Source organism: Oenanthe melanoleuca, chromosome 10, assembly GCF_029582105.1.
Source record: "Oenanthe melanoleuca isolate GR-GAL-2019-014 chromosome 10, OMel1.0, whole genome shotgun sequence".
NCBI classification, from domain to species: Eukaryota; Metazoa; Chordata; class Aves; order Passeriformes; family Muscicapidae; genus Oenanthe; species Oenanthe melanoleuca.
The window spans coordinates 15268784-15291218 of NC_079344.1; the positions used below are offsets into that span (position 1 = coordinate 15268784).

The 22435-nt window shown below is 47.1% G+C and overlaps 1 protein-coding gene across 1 annotated transcript in view; it reads right to left on the reverse strand.

The window, feature by feature from the left end:
* Nucleotides 1-22435, reverse strand: part of IGDCC3 (immunoglobulin superfamily DCC subclass member 3) — a 94873-nt gene that overhangs the window by 64599 nt on the left and 7839 nt on the right. The window contains exon 2 of the mRNA XM_056499789.1: nucleotides 20068-20373. Within this exon, the coding sequence (XP_056355764.1) occupies nucleotides 20068-20373 (306 nt within the window). The remainder of the gene's footprint in view (nucleotides 1-20067; nucleotides 20374-22435) is intronic.

Below are 22435 nucleotides of genomic sequence, written 5' to 3' on the forward strand. Positions count from 1 at the left end.
AACACTTTAGCAGATCTTCAGGAGCGCATGGCACAAAGCTGTTAGCACCAAGTTCTGCAGCACTCCCAAAATAAAGGAGCTACATAAGTGCTATTTCCTTAGGAAACCAATACAGAGCAGAGGGAGAAGGGGAGAATACCCTCCTTATTTGGCACCACCAGACTTCACTAGCAGGCAAAACCACAGCTACTTTAAGTGCACTGTTTTGTTCAAAAACCAGACTGTTTTGCTTTGCAGCGCCAGAAGTCCACATTCCTGGCTCAGCAATATGATGGCACCTCCAGCAATCAGGAGTTCACTCACAACTGACACACATCAGCACAGCTGACATTGCCTGATCTGGGCTCAATTCAGGAAACATCCCACCCAAAACAGCCAACTAACAGGCTCAGCCTGGATTTACAGGCTCTTCAGCTCACATCATGTTGTCCAAGATAAGCTGCAAGTCCAGCAGATCTCACAGATCATCTCTCAGAACAATACAAAATACTCTCATCTTCAGGGGAAAAATAATTTCCAGTGTACTTCCCACTAAGGAAGGGACAGAGGAATTAGATGCTAATTCATCTGCAAATATAATTAAACTCTGCAACACTAAAACTTCACTGTTAATTTAGTTGCAGGTCCATGTCATATGGACAACAAATCATAAACAGGCCTATTAATTTACAACTTTACGTATAATATATTCAGAACATGGCAGGAATATAGGCAGTTCCATCTAAAACTCTGCAGTTGGTAAATTAAACCTATTTGCAGCAAAGTGAATTGAAAAACATACTGAACTTATTACTGTGTCTAGTTTAATATCTACAAATGGGTTGGATTTCTCCAGGTGAATATTAGCCATATGCACTGAAAGAAATTTGGCTGTTTCCATCTCTCTGCTCACAATATTGCTCTCATCCTAGAGGGGCTAATCAACCCTGACTGGCACTGGGGCTTGGGCTGAATGATGGGACACATAAAAGTTTCAAAATTTGACCTCCAAACCTTCATAGGAGTAAATATTGTATTTTCAAAACACATCAGTGCCTTGTAGTGACCCTGCAAGATGTCAGAGGCACACTGGAAAAACCAAGGTGTTTTGGTCCTTCACAGAAGCATTTAGATGTTTTCATACCCTAGGGACCATCAAACATGCACTCAGAAAGGTCAGGGATATCCCACAGGCTATTACAGCTGAAGCCTTAGGACACAATGCAGGGTTGAGCAAAAATTTGAGGGGGAAGAAAATAGTCATGTAAAATCTTTTTTCCACCCAAAACAGTCTCTAGTAGTAGGATCCTCTCATTCCTGAGCCAGCAAACCCAAAGGCAGTTGGACTAAATGTCTAACCAAGACACTCAGCCTGAGCTGTGAAAGGATTTCCTAACTTTGGACAGAAAATCCAGACCAGTACATGAGACTGTGCATGAATTTCATTTTCAGAGGAAAAACATCCCCATCCTCCACCCCCACCACACTGCCCCTGCCTAATGGGGCTTTATTTAAACTGGACTCACCAACAGCTCTCCCCCCATCCCCCTTAATACTTTCAATCCATAATGCCTGAAAGGCTCTTTCCCTGGACCTTGCACGGTTTATAGGGTTAATTGAATGCACACTGATCTACTAAGTGTCCATAAGAAGAAGCACCATTCTTTAAGATGTCATTTCTCCCCCCGGCCCCCTCCCTGGCCCCCCGGACAATGCTGCAGGGCTGTGCCCGGCCAGGCTTGGCCCCAGTGAGGTATTGTTCCCCTGCCGGGGGGACCTTTGGAAAACAAAGCAAAACAAAAGAATCCCTCACATGCCTAAAAAAGGAGACTTCATGCCAGAGCTAACCTTTGAAGATTTATTCCCCGCTGCCCTTGTGACCCAATTCAACCTCCATTACTCAGGAATTCCCCAGACGAGCCCCGAAAGGCAGGGATGGAATTTCGGACTTTCTAACTCATTTGTTTGTGCAGGACAGGGTGGTCTGGCAACCCCAGCCAGACAGGGAGCTTGTGTGCTGGGAGAGGCTTTATATAAATATACATCTGTATTTATAGGTACTTTAGGTATTATATGTACTGATCATGACGATTCCCTCTCCCTCTGCTTAAAATTGCAAATCCTCACCTTGCACAATGTGACTGGATTGTAATAGGCTTTTGTGTGGTTGCTTCCCTCAAGCCTTAGAATTCACCGCCTACTTTTGGGGCTGGAAACTGGAGGGAAAAAAATAAAAAGAAAGAAAAAAGAGAGGCTCATCTACATTATAAAACTGAAGCATGTTTCTCTTGAGAATATCTCTAGTGGGGTGAGAACTTGGGAAATGCTCTTTTGGGACATCTGCTCCAAAACACCTCTTGCAACAAAGCCTCAGGAGGGCTATGGGGTGAGTGTGATCCATGATGTGCTGGGCTGGGCAGATTTTAATGCAGGGCCAAGGGAAATGCCCCCAGAGATATGTCTGTGCCTGGAAAAAAGTCAGAGAAGCCCTAAAGAAAAGATATAAGAGCTATAAAGTCAAGACAGACCCACCCCAGGAGCATTATCTCTGCATCACTCTTCTGTCTGCAGATGGCTTTCCCAACAGCACTGGGGGGCTGGGGGAAGCAATTCAATTTAACATTAAAAACTTGGAGGAAATAGCTTGGGAAGGAATCATAAAAATGTCACATATGCCTCGTCTCATTAGTGCAGCAAGGGATGTGTCCCCCCAGCGTGCTGAACACAAACCCAGACGGAGAGTGTGATTATCCCAGGTCCAGTTCCAGCCTCCCAGTTGGAGCCCTGCTCTGCTGGGTGGTCACAGTCCATGGAAGCAAGGCTGTCATAGCCACTGATGTCTGGGGCAGGACTTCACCCTCTCTTCAGGGAGTTTCTCTCTCTGCACAGTAATGTGTGTGAATTTTTTGGCCCGTATTTTGCTCAGGGCTCACTAATCAGCCATGGTTACCCTTGGACCCTTCCTCCAGGATGGCAAGGGGGATTTTGCATGCCTCAGGTGCTGGGAACAATGAGGTCTCAAACTCTGGAGGAAGGGGGAAATTCTCTCCTCATGGGTAGTGGTAGGTGACAAAACCTGGCTGGATAGAAAATAACCACTTGGCTCTCCTGTTGCCCACCAGCCATGTTTTGCAAAAACAGCTACAAGCTGCCTGCAGAATTCCTCAGCTTCAAAAGTGCTCAAGCCAAGGCACCTCTGCCTCAAGCCAACATCTCCTGGGAATGCTCCTTACTCCAGTCCCACTGCATTGTGCTTGGTGGAGGAAAAACAACAACTGCTGCTGAACACCTCACAAACAGAGATTCCAAAAGAGGTTTCTCTACAAGAGACCTCAAAAACATTTGTCTTGATGAGACAAGGTGCTCCACACTCCCACAGCACAAAAATACATGTTCCAGAAGACATGATCCTGCCTACCTACCTAGCTGGGCAGCCAGGCAGGAGCAGAGAGCTCTCACAGGCCATCAAGCCATGACATGAAAATATTCTGGGCCAAATGGAATTTATACCCCAGCACAGATGTAGCTCTTTGGAGAGCAGGGAGTTGTTGGCTGCTTGCAGTACCATCCAACCTCAACAGCTAACAACACCCTGCTCTTCACTTATATACAGCACCAGAAAGATTTCACCAGCTTGTGACACTCACAAACACAAAGTGTTAAATCACTGAAGCTGCTTAAGTGCAATAATTAATGATCTTACTGCCATTTGTGTGTTAGAATGGGACCTTTTGATGTTGGCTTTGAATGACTCCAGCAGAGCAGGTCTGAATTCCTCCCCAGGCAGGGCACGGAGCCCCATCAAGAGACTGCAGGCTTTCACGCTCCACATCAGCTCTGCAGCACAGCTCTGGACTGTCTCAGCAGCATCCCACCCCTCCTACTCCTTCCTGCCCCCTCTGAAAGACAACAGTGATACTGTTCACCTGCTCTGCTGGCCCTGCATGAATTCCCTGGCTAATCTTGGCATAGTCCTTTGTAGATGGAGGGCTGTTCTCGGCTGGAGCTGTGCTGATACAGGCCAGCTGGATCTCTGCTCCATTAAGGGGTAGGTGTTGCTGGGGTCTATGCTCAATACCTAGGAAACAGGCTTGAGAAATGAGGTTATGCACACAGCGTGGTGCTGCACGTGAACTTGTAAAAAGAGCTTTACTTCTGCTTAGTTGCTGCAGCCCTGAGTGACTGCCTGATTACTCCATCTATATACAGTAAGGTTACACTGTAAATATGTCAGCATGGTGTCAAACAGACCTCAGAAGTGGTAAGTACAATGTGAGACTCTGGAATGTAAAAACAATCCCCCTTTTCTGCTGGTATCTGCTAAGTACATTGGCTAAATGTCTAAACTGTTATAGGCAAGAGCTTCAAAGTGACTGTCGCTCAGCACTGCACATCTCAGGTGGATGCAACACAGCCCCACACAGGCCAGGGCAAAGTCATCTGCAAAATTCACTATACCATTATCTCAATTGTTCAGAGAATCACAGCAGACACACCAGAAAGCCTCCTGGATTTATCCTAAAACCTCTCTCCCTAGGAAAGGCTGCAGAGGCCCTTGAATCCCATCCAGCCAAACCACCCAAGCTAAAAGGCCCTGTAGACCTAAAATGCAGAGACATCTCCCAAACAAACACAAAGTAGGCTGAAACACCCTCAGTAAGCAAAACTCCATTAAGCTCCTGACCCTCCTCATTAAGATAAATGAGGTCTGACTGTCACTTTAACTTGCCACCCTTTCACTTAAAGCTGAGAAGGAAGCAGATGCTTAATTAGCATCCCTCATGGGTGTTCACAGGTCTCAGTGTAAGGAGGAAGCAATCTGCTACTTCTTCAAAATCCTGGGTTACATTCTCCATGCACCCACAGCAACACTTGCTGCTGAAGTCCCTGGAGGAACAAAACCGCAGGTGTGAAATTCAGGCTTTGCCAGGAGCCCATCTCTCACCTCCCTGTCCTAAGGCAGCCCAAGTCAAACACCTACAGCTACCAGGTCCATGTGGTCTCTGCAGCTGTGGGGTGAAATTAAAGGTTTGCTGTTTCTTAGCCAAGATAACTCATCCACTCCAGTTACAGACCCAGGAATGGAGTATTGTACAGACAAAATCCCCATACACTAATAGATGTGTAGTAAAAATAACCCAAACAAATAAATTTAAAAAAAAAAACAACAACCCTCCCAAAATCTGTTTTCAAAACTTTTTAAATACCAAGGGTTTAAACCACTCATTTTAGGACCAGTAGCTACAAGGTGACACTGACACAAACCACAGAACCCAAACAACAAATGATGTGTATAAAATGAGTGGAAAACTTCGGTCTCTTTCCAATTCTACAAAGACAACACACTCATGAGTTTCCCTGGGAACTTGCATCTTCCAGTACTACTCACCCAAATCTCAGGAAGGAATTACTACAAGGAGCACTAAGAAGGAATAAGAAATCCCCAAGGTGCCGAGACTGTCTAAATAAATCACCCTTTGAAGAGCAATTCAGCCATTCTTGTTCCCACCTGACAAGACACTCAGTGACTTCTCCAGTGAAAACACAGCAAGTCTCCAAGTCAGAAAGAGCAACAGATTAGACCCCTTAGGATAAAGATAAAATGGACTATTGGCTGTTAAAGAGTCCTTGATCTAAGGAGGATGGGATTGCAGCTCAATTTTATCAGCTGCTCAATAGGTACATTTAGTGAACCACATTTCTCAACTCAGACAGGAATTAGCATTAAACTGTGAGAAAACAAAGCAATTTGATAGAAAAACACATGACTGGAGCAAAGTAGGATGGAGACCACTTTGACCTCCACAACACCATGGAAATTTGCAGCTGAACCCATTAAGAAGTCCACAAACACCCTAGATTAAAATCCCAAAAAGTCACCTTTAAGCACCAGCCCCCCCCCCTTTATTTTCCATTAAAAACTCCTGGTTGTGTAAATTGGATTCAAATGAACGTATTTACATTTGCAGTAGGAACCTGAAGTCAGGCTGTCAAAATGTCACTCTGTCACTCATGTTTTCATCGCAGCCCGTCACAACAGCGAGATGTTTCGCTCAGCGCCTCGACAGCCTCCTTGGACACAAGGGAGTGAGTGGCAGCAAGGAAGGACGGCTGCTGGGAGGGTGTCTCGTAAGGATGCTCTAGTGGAAAAGTGTTATTTGCCTGTGAATTCTGGCATGCCAGGCTCTTATTGTCCTTGGCTTTCAGCCAAGCACTGCCAGGACACAAAAAGTCAATTTATGTCGGGATTTTCGTTGACTTACTGCTGCTCGTTCCTCACGTTTTTGGGGCAACTTATTATGGAAGCAGGCACTGGCTAAAAGAATACTTACTTTTCACATAAGTATTCATACTTATTAACAGCATGCCAGGACGGAGAGTAAATTACAGCAAGACAGGATCATCTTCACTGTGAAAAATAGTGTGTTATTAATCTGGGACAATTTATCGTATGTCAAGGATTACATGATTCCTCTCATCTTCATTAAAAAAAAAAAGCCCCTGGGGAAAAAACCAATTCTCTAAAATCAAACAGTTCAGAGCCTAAAACCCCACTTTTCTACATGAAGTTTCTGAAGGCAGTAGAAATCTCCGGAATGAAAATAAATCCAAAAGTAGGACCAAGATTTACTGCTTGAGGCTCAGCATTCAAGGGAAAGCATCACTAAGATACATTAGTTAGCATTCTGTTACAGGATGCTCTTGGTACACTGGACATGAGGATATTTGCATCAATTCCTATACAAGGACAGGGCAATGACGAAGAGCCTAACCTCATTTCTTCTGGTTTGTGTTCCCAGAAGAGTTTCCAGGCTCTCTCTCCTGATCTTTTGGGTAGCAGCTCCCAAACATTTGTAACCAACTTCACAGAGCAAGTCAGAGATGCACATGGGATGGTGTGAGACCAGAACTGTAGAGAAGACACACACAACCCAAGGACAGAAATTCACCTCCTTTTGGGCTTCTACCTGACAGACATTCCTGCAGGAAGAAATATCCAACTGCTGCCTCTCAGTACCCTGCTTTCACTTGTCTTCAGGAAAAACACCACCAGTGCCAGAATTGCTGTGATAGGGTAAGGTTTTTCAGCTCCTGCCAAGTTTCTTACCATGCCAGAGCAGTCTGATAGCCTTCCTGGGCCCTATACTGGGAAGAAAAGTTGGAAAACAGGATGCTTACAGTCTTCAAAACCAGGACACAACCCAAATTCTCTCTTAGAAATCACCTCTTAAGCCCAGGTTCCAGCTGCTCCCAGTCCAGAGATGGAAGCACAACCCATGTACCAGAATATCTCATGTTTAACTAATAATTTTTTTAAAAATAAAAATATACTTATTCTCAATACCCCTATGTTGCTCTTTTCTCTGAACCAGCTGTTTTGGACCCTGTCAGAATCAGGAGCTTTTATTAACCAGAGCTGATGTACTAAACCCATCAATTCTGCACTCCTCTGAGATGTTGCCTTCAAGCTCATTATCCAAAGCCTAAATTGCCAAGAATTAGATACCTTCACTCTGCATATCAGCAGGAAAAGGGGGAAGGAAAAAAAAATCAAATACAATTTACAAGCCCACAATCTAATTAGGAGAAAAACTTCCAGTCCTGAAGCGTTTGTCAGTTTTTCATCCTGCAAAATGCATACTAATCCCCTCTCCCTGCCTGCTGCCTGGGATTGCCATTACTCCATGCTTCCACAACATGCCAGGAATGATCAGCATTAGGCCTTCCTAATGTGTCTCTGAAACAATAGCAATTACAGAGTCGTCCATTCATATCTAAAGGCTTACAGACTACAACTTCCCTCAGGAGGCTAAAGACATTTCATCGAAGCAATTATATTTATGTAGCATTAAAGTACTTTCTTTAAAGCCACACAGTCACCTTTTTGCATTCGAAGCAGAGCAGTAACGAGGAGCCCTCTCACCCCATCCAAACTCCTCCAAGCATATTTTTTGCCTGCTTAAAAATTGCTAACACACATACACACCTTGGGGGTTTTGCTGCCTTATTTTTAATGTTATTACACTCCTTTCCCCAAGGGATCTGACATGCAGATTGGAGCCTATTTACATGACAAGGGAACAGAATGGAAGAAGCTCATCAGTTTATTCAGCTTTCCCGGCTCTCATCATGTCATCAAGGACCTTCTGATGTCTGGCAATGCCGTGAAGCCCCAACTTCCAGGATTTCACAGTTCTGTCAACCTTAGCTCTCGTTATGCTAAAAGCGAGATGTTTTCAAGCTTCTTTTTTTCTCATGAATCACAAATGCTGGGAACATTTTTAAGTGCATCAGCTAAAAGTCAATAGGCGACCCAAAGGAAATAATAATTTCTCATTTTTTAATATCAAGAATGCAGAGCAATTTTGGGCACGAAGAGACAGCTCAGACCAGGTTTTTAACAGTGGGAGCTGTCAATACCGAATCATTTCTTTACCACTCTTCCACCTCGCTTCTACAGGAAGCAAAGCAGCTCCCTAGAAATATTCCACCTATGAATTTCACAGCATGCCTCACAAAATCAAAAGGCGAAGCCTTGGCGTGACGTCTCAAATCTCTGCCATTCAACAGCTGATGGTATTTTCCCTTTGAGCCGCACCAGCTGCACTCCACCGGCACGCCTGGCTCGCGCGGGGCTGCCCGCGGCAACTTTGGCATCCCAGCTGGAAAAGACATTTCCTTCCAAGCAAAGGCTGTGCCTGGCTCTGGTACGCAGGAGGGATTTTTTTAGTGCTTGAAACACTAATAAGAGGAAGGGATTCCTCGTGTTTGGCCAACATTTCCTTGGATCTGGGCTCTCCATCTTCCTTGCTGAACTCTTTGTGTTGGAGGGCAAGAGCCATCATGACTCTGCACACGGGTGCTGCCCAGCTGGTGACCTCAAGAGGATCTCCCTGCAGTTCTCCAGTGCTTTTGGGGCAGGGAAACCACCAACCTGAATTCTGAAGCTGGCATGAAACCTTGCCTCATCCCTCTTGTCTCCCTGGGTGCCGCTGTGGATGCTGAGGCTGGAGTGGCTCCTGGCCACTCTGCCACGCTGCAGCCAAGCGTTGTCCTGGCCGAGGGATGAACTTGTTGCCATGGCAGGAGTCGAGGCACGGAGGCGAGCGGCAGCTCGGAGTGCCGGCTGCTCCACCACAACGGCTTTTTGTTGTTCCTTTCTCACAGCGCGCCCATCCTCTCTCCGTGCTGGAGCAGCCTGGCAAAACCCAGCTGACCGTAAAGCACAGGAGCACCGTGGCTGAGGGCTCAACACTGCTTTTCCCTGCTGCAAACTCTGCCTCTTCCCTGCCTGCTCGGGGCACAGCATGGGAAAGCCGATCCCATGGCACAGGCAAGCATCCCACTGCAAGGACAGGACATAAAGGGAAGCTGGAGTTTTGAGGCGGGAGATCTGTCAGACAGAGAAGATTTTAAGAGAAGGGAGATAGCATCTCTCCAAAAGGAGGCTGTCCCCAGCTAATGAATTTCCTCACTGCTGCTGGAATGTTTGTACAGGACAGGCTTAGCTTGGCTGCCTTTTAAAACTCCCTTACAGCTTTGATTAGACTTGCTAAAACTAAGGGCATCTCTCTTTCACACACTAATTAAGGACAGGCTCAGAAGAGGCCGGTATCCCTCATTGCTGCAGATTTTAACAAGAAGAAATACAAAGGTAGACTTAAAATTAAAAGCAATGCTCCTTCCTGAGCAGCGGTTTCAGTGCCTTGGAGATTACAAGCTAGCCCCGCTCTGCGTGTCAGCAAGCCTTTCCAAAATAATGAGCTTGCTTCCGTCCCAAGCAGCTCCTGTTGCACTGGAGAAATGAGCAGAAAGGTATTATGGGCTCACACTCACCAGATGGATGTCCTGCTTTGTTCTCCGCTTACTGAAAACCCTACACATACAGTTTGGATTATCTTCATTGTAATTCTAATCACCACCTCTCTGTTAGGGAAGGAGGGAGAAAGGGAGGGATCCCTGCCTCTGTCAGGAGAGCTAATTAAAAGTTGTGAGTCATCCAGACTTCTCCACACATTGGAAATGCTTTTGGAAGATCAGGTAATCTCTCATTCTTGGGAGAACCTAGTTAGTAAAAGAAAAATTAAGCAGGCTCCCCTTGGGCAGGGAGCTGTAGGAGAACAAATCCATTTTCCCCACGGGATGCAGCAGTGTGAATCATCGAGGTGCTTCAAACACATGCAAACCACTGTCTAAAGCAGAAATGCTCATACATGTTCTCCAGCACAGCAACACCTCCTGTGCACCTACACCGTGCAGGCTTGTAAAACTCTTTCTCTAAGAGACTTTTACATATCAATACATATGGTGCTGGGACTTCTGTTTTCCCATGAAAGATCTTCTGACTTCTCTGACTGGCTCCTGAATGGCCACAAGCTCAAAGGTCTCAGAAAAGTCACAGCCAGGAGGCTCATGAAAATCAACAGCTGGCAGTGGTGTGAGGGCCACGCAGTGCCCCCAGTCCTCATCCCTGATGAGGCACAGAGCAACCAGCCCCGAGGCAGCTGGGCTACCCCCGCGGTGGGAAGGAGCTGCCTGTGCTGGTAACGAGCTCTGACACCTTCAAGTGGGGTGAGGGCCCCCCGCACCAGCTTGGCAAGGACAGCGTGCAGGCAATGAGCCCCCAAACCCCGTGGGGATGGGGACATCAGGGGAGGACCAATGCCACCATCCCTAATTCCTAGAGATACACAGTTCCCTGAGATCAGTAGCAAGAGCCAGGCAAGGCAAGGCATCAACCAGCACACTGCTTTGGCCAAACTGCCAAGTCGGGATCTTTTAAGTGTAGCACCAGACTCTGTATTTAGGATTTTGACCAGTCCCTGTCATTTAGAGGGGGTGGATGCCTGCAGAGCTTGAGCTTTTGTGAAGGTCTACAGCACCCATGGATGTCCCAAGGGACATGAAAGCTGTTTTCTCTTTGGTCATGAAAAAAAGCTTTAAAAAATTATTATTTCTGTTGTCATCATTCCAATGGCCAGTCCAGCATTTGAAGACTATTTCTTCTCTTTCCCCTCCCTTTTTTTTGAGAGACAGTTCAAGCTGACCCCCTTGGGGCCCTGTCTTTTCTCCTGAGCATTAGGATCACTAATTAAAGATGCAGCCAGGACTTTCCCTCCCACCCCTGTACACGTTGCCATGGGAAACTCTGGTGAGCTGGACAGGGATGCTGCTCTGAGGAAATGAAGTGTCTTGGCAAGAGCCCTCACCTCGGCCAGAGCTGCCATGCTGGGGCCCAAAGGGACGTGACTGCATTGCTTGGCCATTCAGGGCAATGTCACCACAAGAGCCCAGTTCAAGAGCAAACCTCTGGACTGAGGCTGAAGGTCCCACTGCCCTCTAGGGAAGATGCTGAGCTGCAGGGAAAAATATGTTTGTGGGCAAACACCACCAAATAACAAGGGGAAATGAGACGGACTGCTGCTTCCACCTGATCATTTTGGAGATTTGCTCGGTACCATAAATCTGTTTGGATTCAAATTCATTTAGGCTTTGTTTCGTGGGAACCCTGAGGGCCCTGGAGAACCTCCTGGCAAAAGAATACTCCAGTTGATATTCCTACCTTTCTACCCAAAGCACATCCAATCAAAAATAGATACAATTTTACCAAAGCCATTTGCAAACTAATTTTGACTGGCACAGTCTGGGCACCTGGACATTTGCAACCAGCCCATCTCAAATGCACATTAGCCCTGACTTTTTGTTGTACTTTAAGGCTTAGGAAAACTTGAATCACACTTTTGCAATGCTTATTGAAGCCATGAATCCAGCTTGTGCAGTTTTGGTTTTCTTTGTCCTACTCTCTGAATCCATGACATTCTCCTTGATCAAGGTTCACTGTGTCCCTTCCCTTTCCAACACCTTCAAATCAGCGTGTTCCTGAATTTCAGCAAACGGTGGAATCCTTGGTAGGGTGAGCTATGGCTTGTGACGAAAATGGGCATCATCCTGCCCACAGAGCTGGGCAGGGAATGCCATGCACTGCACTCAAAGGCCACCAGGCAACCTGCACTGCCATGCTCCAACATGAGCAAGAAAACTGAAGAGACACAAGCTCCTGTTCCTGGCCAAAAACATCTCACAGAGATCAGCCATGACTTGACCTGGCAGGCTTGCTGTCCCTGCCCTTCCCAGGCACAGCAGGCTGGAAAATGCTTGATTTTCCCTTGAAGAATAAGCACAGAAGAATCAATCAAATGCAGCAGAGTACAATGCTACAGCTGAAGTATGCACACACTGAACTTTTCTGCTACTGCAACACCACTCATTTACACACCAGCAGCCTAAAACTATCTCTTTTGTACACTCAAATTGATCCTCACTCTTAATTAGTGCTCTTAGTTGCAGCAAAATTTCATTTGTTTCTTCCAAATGTGGCCTGATCCATTGTCCCTCTCCCTTGACCTGCGAAAATTAGTCATTGAGCTCAGTGACAGTGGTAAGTGCAAAATGCAGCATCAAAGGGACATAATGGGGCCTCTTAGGACTGACAAAAAAACACCATTAATCAAGGCATGCTCAAGAGGTGCCAACTTACTGAGGCAAGTGAGTGGTGCAGGAGTGTGGGCCCTCCCTGGGAAGGAGGGATGCAGAGGGATGTGTGGGTACAGGAAACCCCCCCTGCCCCACGAACTGCCCCAGACACCCAAGCACTGCTGCTTCTTGGGCAGATGGTCTCTGCTCTGTATGACCCAGTCCCAAGCATTTGTACACCTGCGTTCCAATAGAGGTTATGGAGATGCAATTTTCCAGGCTGCTCCTTTGCTTAGAGAGCAGGAATGGAGCTCATATTCAAAATGCTGTTTCAAGCTCTGCTTTAAGCTCATCTGTGGCTCCTACTCTGCCAGGAGTGACGTACAGGATGCACACCAGGTCAGGAGGGAGATGCCAGCATCTGCTTTTCCAGAGCTAGCATGAGAATCTGCAGATTCACAGAGGTAAACACATGACACTGTCCATCCAGCAGCACCTTGCACTGATCCCAGAACCAAGCTAAGCGGGAAGACATAAACTGCACAAACAGACCAGAGGTATGGTGCTGGGGAATTATCCCAGGGATCAGCACCCAAGAAACCTATGGTCAAACAAAGATAGGGCAGCCCTGAAGTCAGTGAACCAGCAGCAGGGCAGCTGAAAGGGTAAGGGACTAATTTTAGCTGGTCTGGCAGAAAGAGTTTTAACATCAGAAAACCAAAGCAAAGAGGTAAAGCTCTTTGAAATTCCAACCTCAGTAGCAAATAGTGTGTTTAAACCCTCTCCTGCAAATCCATGTCATTCAACAGAATAACTTGGACTCAGCAAATCCAAAGGACTCTCACTTTCAAGGTCCTGCATTCAGAAGCCCACAATGGAGAACAATGAGGTGGGGAAAAAGCCGAGGATCTTGACGCTGCATTCAGGAGGCCATCTGGTCCGGCCAGCACAGCCAGCGCTGGGAACGGGCAGCGTTGTGGGTTGAGATTTAATCTGAGCCACTTATTGGGTGACCTCAGGCGAATCGTTTGACCTCCTTTTGCCTCAGTCAACCCAACTGTAAAATTGGGTTTAAAGCAAGAACCTCTCTGAAAACCATATGCTGTGCCTAGGAGGAGTGGGAGCAGACTCCCCAGCAACAGGGCTGCCATGGTGGGTAGAGCCAAAACCAGAGCAGAAGAGGAGGTGCATAGAGCTCCTCGTAGAGATCCACCATCCCTTCATGTCAGGAAGCTCTGCCTCTGTCTCTCCCAGGTCCCATCCTGCCAGCTCTGGGAAAGCAGCTTTGGTACCTGTTCAGGGACTCATCCATAAGAAAGGATTTGTGAGGTCTGACCTCACTCATATCACTATGGCACCCAGACATTCAAAGCAAGGTCCTCAAATCTCAATGGTTACTCACTAGATCAAAAGCATTGATTGCTCTGGTCAAATGCCCCCCAGAATTGATTCCTATTCACAGTCTTGCCAATCAACAGCGGGAGAAAAGCAGCTTTTCTCTCACCTGGGCCCCAACCCAGCCCCAGCACTGTGCACCCCTCGGAGAGAAGCAACAGCGCAGATGAAACACCATGGCCAGCTAACCTGGGTCCCTGATAAACACAAAACAGCAGCTTGGCCCCCTAGGTGTTCACAGGAGTGTGCACATCCTGGGTTCAGAGAAGGGAAACTGAGGCACAGCAGATGCATGGATGTCACTGGCCACACCATAGCCAGCTGGGACCCTTGTAAGGCAAAATGAGAGTGAAAGCCATATAAGAAGAGACCTGCCCTCCTGACTAAAATAATACAGGGGAGTGGCTCAATACTTTGAGAAGAGGCTGGAGCAGAGCAGCAGGCAGAGGGATGAGCAGGGTACAAGCACACAGGGCTGGGCACTGTGCTGTCCCCATGGGACTGCCTGTGCAGGTATCACAGACCTTCACCCCGTGTTAAAAAGGAAGCAGAGAACTGCCTCATACTGCAGGTGCAGGCTGCAGAGATGTCAGAACTTCCTCAGCTGTGCTCCAAGAGTTAATTGAGACAAATAACTCAACAGTGCTGCCATTAATGAAATTCTTCTGATATATTTCCCCTGAGCTTTCTATAAATGACTAAGTGACATTACTGCCTGCAGTGCGAACCCCCTATATGAGAGATAACGCTGCCGGAGCTAAGGTTGGCGCATCCACATTAGAAGCCTTGGAAAGAAGTGCAAGATGATATTTAAATAACTATCACACTGCTAAGAAATGAGCAGCCAAAAGAAATATGGTCTTATAATATGCTCAAGTCTCAGGATGAATCCTGGCTGTTACATGCAGACGCTGAAATGCAGTGGGTGGTAAGTGACAAACTCTTTTAATCCTGCAAATCTACTAAAATTCCCAGTCAAATCTCTCCAATTTTCCCCCGGTGACTCCTATATTTGTACATTTGTTTTGCAGCACACACAGGGCCAACTACTGCAACAGTACAGACGTGAGAGGCAGCATCATGTGAACCAGCATGTCCTAGGGGCAGCCAAAAGAGCGGATGGAGGGAAATAACCCACTCACCCATCATATTCATCTCCTGGAAACCTCTCACAGTTTCTGCTTTACTTAATATCTTTTGCTTTCCTTTTTTTCCTTTACTAATACCTCATGGGTATTTTTCCCCTCTGAGACCCACTGCTGCAAGCCCATAATTTGTTCAAGGCTTGCCAAAGCACAGACAATATAGAAATATCACTGGCATCAGAACTGAGCCCTTCTGCTAAGCACTGGAGAAGGGCAATAAATATGAGAACCACAAGGGGGGGGGCAAAAATCTCGTTTGTGGATGGAAGAAACTTGGCACGTAACACCAAGAGTTAAACTGCAATAAAATTCGAATGACCATTAATGAAAAAGCTCCTGGGAGTAAAAGGAAGATGTCTCCAGAGCTGTAACAGACACCAGGGTAGACCTTTACCTCCAACACATTTTGCACCAGTAAAACAAGGAGTCACAAAAGTATCCCACCTCCAACTGCAAAAAGAGTTTAACTAGTCCTAAGCACAAGCCATAGGTAGAACTCTGCTGACAACACAGATACTGTACAGGCACAGGAGAAACCAACAGCAAACCCATGTGTTTAAGGTCTGCCTCGATGTTCTGAGCTGAGACTTGCAAATTGCATCCGAACAGTGGCACTGCCCAGGAAATACCTTGGTGACAACTTTGGTGCCACCTTATTTAAACATTAATTTAAAATGCTAACTTCATAATGAGTGGAACAAAACTGTGTAAAAACATTTCCCACTCTAATCCTGGTTTGATCCCCCCCAGTATGGCCTTCTTTTGTAATTACATCCCTTTGTGATCTCACTCTAATGCCTTGTATTGTGACCCATAAAATAATCAGCCCCCTTTGTCTCTCCCTAATCCTTTTAGACTTCCTTCTTGTCTCTACACTCCTATAAATGCTGCCATTATTTGGGCTCAGCAGCTCTTCCCACCACCCCAGAGCCTGGAAAGGGGGCTGCAGGTTAAACCCTGAATATATTCTGTGCAGAGGAGCTGAAACGATGGGAAGATCTTTGCTGCTTTAAATTCCCTGCAATTCCCAACCTCTTCCCCTAGCCACACAGCTTGGCAGGAAAACCAACCTGCAGGTTTGCATATGAACCAGCCCTTCCCACTTCTGTGTCTTGCCAGTGACCTGAAGACCTTTGGCCTCGAGGTCACAGTGGCCAGTGTGTGGGGACAGCGTGCTTGTCCCCAGGCTGGGTGAGGGGAGCTGCTGCTGCTGTCTGCAGAGTTCAATGCAGACATTGCAGAGGAGTCACAACATCTGCCTTGCCCATGCTATCAATCCTGCCCTCCTGCTGGCAGGGTAAGTGCCTGGACATCCACACACAGTGGGATGGAGGAACAGAATTTGGGATCGGATGCAGAAGGAAAGGGGGTCAGTGAGAAGAGAAGGGCACAGGAATGTGTGTTGCTGTGCTCGACTACAAACCAGTCACCCTGCAGCAAGACATAGTGAAGAAAATGTCTTTACAAGCTCAGATCTGTCCAGAGTTATTATCAGGTCCTACAGTACTTCAAATACTGGGCAGGTCCAATTCACCAAACTTCAAGAAATCTCTTTGGCTCTAAATCGCACCATTGACTTAATTCCCCTCTTTCCATTTTTTTTTTTTTTTTTTTTTTTTAAAGCATCAGCTCAAACAGGGAAAATTGCTACTCTCAGGCTGGATATGTACAGAGCCTGATCCGATACCCAGTTTGATGGTGATTTCCAATTAGTGGTAACTGCTTGTTATTGAGTGATATAATCAATGGGTCTTACTCCACTGGCTGGGCTGTGATTTATGATGATGTGGAGCCAGGTTCATCAAATGCAGCATCAGCAAAAAGGGCTGGAAATGCCATGAGATGACACAATCAGAGCAAGTGAGGCCAGGTTAAGCAAAAGGTGGTGCTGAGAAGAAAGGTGGCTGAGGAGTGGACTCTGGATGTTACAATTGCTCAGAGGGTATCTTCATCCACAGAAAGCCAAAGCATGTTCAGCTTTTGGCATGCACAGGGGAAATCCAGCTCCTCAGAGACCTGTGAAAACACAGCCAAGCAGCGCCTCCAGAGAACACTCTGACTATGAAACTGATTTTAATTAAGACAGCTCAGAGTCATGTGAAACTACGGAACTGTCACTGAGAGACAGAAAAGATCTGTATTCAATAACCTGATCAGATTATAAAAACATGTTGCATTCCACAACCTTTTAAACTAACACACCAGGGTTTGAACAGACACAGAAACAGCAACTGAAAGAATTCCAACCGGGGTGTTAGGCAGAGGGTAGAAATGCTGAGGGCAGAAACGCTCCCTGCTCAGCTCAGTCACACGTAGGCTTCTTGCACACTCGTGCTTGTTCAAAAGAAAGTTACACTACAAAAATATTACCAATGTTTTTAGCACTGACCAGCCAATCCACAAACCAGCCAAGGTCTGCTTCCCTCCACTGATTATCTTTGATTAATAATGGTGACATAGAGAAATACCTCAGAATTTAATGAAATCAATTTAATGAGGTAATTTTTAGGAGGACAGGTTTAAGATGCACCCGCTTGGTGAGGAAACCCCCAGCACCTTGAGCCCATCAGGGCCGCACGCGCAGCGGCCGAGAGCAGCATATTCTTCCAGTTAAATTTTACTCAATGCCAAGTGTTGAAGTAAATTTGAAACATAAAAATATGATATCCAGCCCACATTTCCTGAATGCAAATATGTACATTCCTCTGAGCCAAGAAGATTATATTCCAAGCAATAACACAAAGCCAGGGTCTGTAACGGTGATATGAGACTAACAGCCTGCCTTTGAAGACAGCGAAAAGTGCAACAGAGCTCTCGAGGGGCTCCGCTCTGTCAGATCTCTTTTATTCCTCAGTAGCACGGCCTTGATCAACTTTCAAGATTTTTGTTTGTGAAAGGTTTTTATTTCTCCTTTGCTTTTGTGTTCAGATGTCAGGCTCAGAGGGAAGAAGAGATCAGCACTGGGATGAGGTTTTACCCACCGGCAGTATTTACTCTGCTCCGCAAAGGTCTGCTTAGCGCTTGGGTTTTTTTCCCTTCCAGGCAGCCAGCACCCATTCCTTCACGGCAAAGGTCCCTAAAATAGGGATAATTACTCTTCTCCTTTGACTTGCTAACTGGGACTTGAAGCAAGGAAAATCACTATCTCTCGTGTGTAACCCCCTCCCCGCCCCCCCACCCCGCCCCCCAAGACTTGGGGGCTCAGGGCGCAACTGTGATTCATTCTCAAGAGATTTAATCTATGATTAAGCAGAGTCGTAAGTGCAAGTGTGTGTTCCTGCGGCTCAGGCACAGCAGGGGAGCTTGCCCTGAGCAGCAGGTTACATTTGCCCACAACATCCTGTTTTATTCCCATTATCTGCAGGCACCTGTAGCATCAAGGCTAAGGGGGCCCCCTGTTTGTGCTGGCTTCACCCAGACCTCTTCTCAGGGCTGGCAACAAACCAAGCCTGAAGCCAGAATAGAGTCCAGAGCGTTTTCAACACCATTCCTTTTTCATTTTGATTCATGTGAAACTACAGCTACAAAAGGAAACGCTATTCAGGGACACACAGCACATCACATACATATTGATGCAGGAGCCAAGATAACAGTGTTTATTGACAATCCCCAATCTCAAAGGTAATTCCCCTGGCTCTCACGTCTCCAGTTTACAGGTCCAAGAAGTTTGGCATTGTGCTTGTGCATGAGTCGGCTTCCAGCTCATAAATGCCAGAGCCATTCACCAAAAGTGCTCCAAGGTTTAGCACCACAAGACTGACAAGTTTGAGATCCAGCTGCTAATCTGGCACAGCCCCAAAGCCCTTGGCTCCTGGACAATGTCACTTCTTACACTCCTGAAAAGCTAGGTTTGCAGATGGCCACTTCATGCACTTGGGAATTGTTATACACAAGGGCTGGAGTGTTCCCTTGGTGAGCTGCCAGCCGGCCCTGGCACTGTGGGGAGCGGGTGGCAGCATTCCAAAAGGCCCCCAGTTTGGGAAATGCAGACAAGACCTCAGCCCCAGGCTTTGCCTTAGACTTTTCCTGCTTTGTACCAAAAAATCATGGTGATATTTGCAATGGAAACAGAAGCATTAGTAAGTTGCTTGCACAGGAAGAAGAGCAGTAGCCATCTCCCAAACAAGCTGAGAGCCCTTCAGCAAAACTTAAAAAACCGCCAGGTCTCACGGCTGTAAACGCACCCCTCCTCACACTCCCATAGAAATTACATCCAGCAGCAACTTCTGGTTGAATGCAAAAAGGATCAGAGGCTGCACTCCCAGAGCCCCCAAACAGTCTGTGGGCAAAGCAGGTCACAACCACAACAGGGACAGAAACCACCATGGACCCCCCCACCTCTGCCATCAGTCCTGGGACAAATACCAGCCAGCAACCAAAGCTGACAAGGGACAACCAGGAGATCCAACAGGAGCAACTGCTCTGGCCAGGGCAATGCAACGGGCTAACACCAGGTAGTGTGCAGAGCTGGAGTCACAGCCTGCCCTGGAATTCTTCATTCCCTCACTGGCATTTTCATCCCTCTCTCCTGCAGGCTCCCCATCAGACAATCTGTCTGGTGTTGTTAGCCTTGCCCCCAAAGGCACTGCCACGCTGGGTAGTAAATAGGACCTTGCTCCTCTACACTGCCAGCATTAAATAACAAAATGAAAAATACCATGACCTTCAGGAGGTCTTTGCCCATGTTTTGGGAAGCGCTGCCTGCCAAGCAGAGCTCAGCTGTGCGGCACAGCAAAGAGGCTTCCAAACTCACCGCAGGAGATACACAAACCACAGGCTACTTCACCACATGATTTTAATAAAACTTACACCTCCAACACAGAATTTGCTGTTAGAAGGTGGTTTTTAGTTTTCTACCCAAGAAAGCTGATGAGCTTTTCTTTCACGCTTGGACAGCTACACAGATTAGATGCCAGCCAGATTTCAACACCAGCTCTAGAGAGGCTTTTCTCTCTTCCCCCTCTTTAATCCCTCCTCCATGAAAACCCAGCACCCACCATGCTGCCCTCCTGCTTCCCAGCAGAACCAGTGCCCCTTGCCCAGTGAGGTGGGGTGGGACAGTGCCCGTACTTACTGGCTGCCTGGATCTTGGCCTTGCGGCTCACCACCAGCCCGTAGTGGTTCTGGGCCATGCAGTCGTACTCGCCTTCGTCCGAGGAGCCGTCTCCCCGCAGCCTCTGGAAGCGGGAGACGTACAGAGAGCCATTGGCCAGCATAAAGGCATTCTCACTGTCCACGATCAGCGCGCCGTTCTTGCGCCACGTGATGGTGATGGGCTGGATGCCCTCCACCTGGCAGTAGAGGATCAAGGGCTGCTCTTGCACAGCTATGTCATCACTAGGCTCCACAACAAATGCCAGCTCGGAGGAATGGCCAAAATCTAAAATGAAGAGAGTAGGGCAGGGTTAGTGGCATGTCCAGGAGCAGCAGCAAGAGCCAACTGCTATGGCAGGAAACAGGGGACGATGGAAACATTTTGGATGTGCTACAAAGTGCAAGTGTTTCCGAGAAACACAAAACTCAGGGGCATGCTTTGCCAAGACTGAACTTCAGGGTGCAATTTCTTAAAGCACAACCACAGGCAAAGTCCTTCAAGGCTGCCTTTGGAGGCTCCAGTGAAGGGGACAGGCAGGCACACCTCTCCAGCAGCTTGCCAAACCCTAGTTCCACTCCATACTCCTGAAGAACGCCTCTTCACGTCCCACTGCAGGTGTGCAGCATCACACAATTAAAACTTGCACAAGCACGGGGCGTCAGCCATTCCCAGCCCAGGAGCTGAAGTGCCCACCAGTGCTGGAAAGCCACTCCTCTCCCCCATCAGCAGGCAGAGGGGCTGTACCGTGCCCCAGACCTGTTTGCAGCACAGCCGGCGGGGGCGAGCAGGGGATCAGCAGCTCCCGATCCAGAGCATATTGCCACCGGCATCTCCCCGACACTTCCCCCGCCTGGCAGAGCAGGAGGCTGTTTGCCTCTCGCACGCAACACCGTGCCCTTCTGTCGCTTTGGTCTCTCTCACGCTCACAGGCAAAGCATGGTGCTATTCAGCCCTTAATGAAGAGCAAGTTAAGCACCAAAATACAAATGCACAATGTTCCGGCTCAGCCACACAAAAGGTTTCTTGCAAAGCAATTACGCTAAACGATGTCCGCGAGAGATAAGTTATTGCAGAATTTGTACCAACAATAGGCTAGCCCTCACTTCCCATCACACAGATATGTCCTCATTTACTTCTTTTGCCAAGAGAACGTTTAAACGCTGTGTCTTTGGCATGTTATGCTTCACTTGGTCACAGCACACCTTTTGAGGGTGTAATCTGCCCTACAGTCATGATCAGACACTACAGAAGATGACAGAAACAGAACTATTGCTTAAAGATTGGCCAAAATACATGCAGGCATGAAAGACAAAAACAGACCAAGAAACAGGAGTTATACAGATATTTGAAGGCTGTAAATGCAGAGATGGAGGTGAACTGGGTTTTTTTAAAGAAGAGTAATAGTGAAGAAATTCCAGCAGAGTAAAATTAGTTTCATCCAAATATGGAGAAAGTCTTTCTAACAGTTCTTCACCCCTTCAAGGGGTGGTTTCCCAATCTGTTACACAGCTTCTTTCCTCCTTCACAGTGGAACCAACTCCACAGATGCCCACAGAACTGGATGCACACATGCAATATCTCTTGGCAAACACTAGTCACAGCACAGGCTTTGTAATGCCTGTCCCTCATACAGACCCCACCAAGGACAGGATCCCCGCACATCAGGCTCAAAAGCAGGGTGGAGGGCAGACTGTTAATGCATAGTAAGAATAACAGAGATGAGAAGAGGCAGTTACACTAAAGAAAGAGAAGGAAAAAAAGTCTGTCTTTTCTGCTCTGCAAACCCAGTGAGATTTTTTTTCTTTCTTTCTGTAAATCCCCACTGCTTTCTACGGCAACTTAAATTGGATTACGGGGGATAAACATTGAGTGCAACCTGAGCCGAGGCAGATGGACGGAGCAGACAAAGACAGCAGTGGCACTGCAGGGCCAGGCCAAAGGTACTGACAACAAGGTATGAGTGTGTGCAAGGAATGGACAAACCCCACTTAGTGACAGGCACCTAAAACACACACTTTATTAACCCATTAAGCCTTAAAATGTCAGGCTAGCTCCAGCCATCTCGGTGATCTATCGCTCACTATGACTCCTTTTTTATGAGATAGCCCTGGGGTCCTCTCAGCAAGTCAGACTGCAGCCAGCACAAACCCATCAATTACTTTTTTTTGGTGAAAATTAAGGAATTAGATGAATGCTCTGCATTTTTCTGCAAAGTGGCCAGAGTCCCAACACCATGCTGGGGCCCCATTCCCTGTGTGGGTGATCTGGTGAGTTTGGTAGGATAAGGAGCCTTGCATCCTGACACTGAGCCAAGAGGGACTTCTGACTCCAGAAAGATTGAAGATTT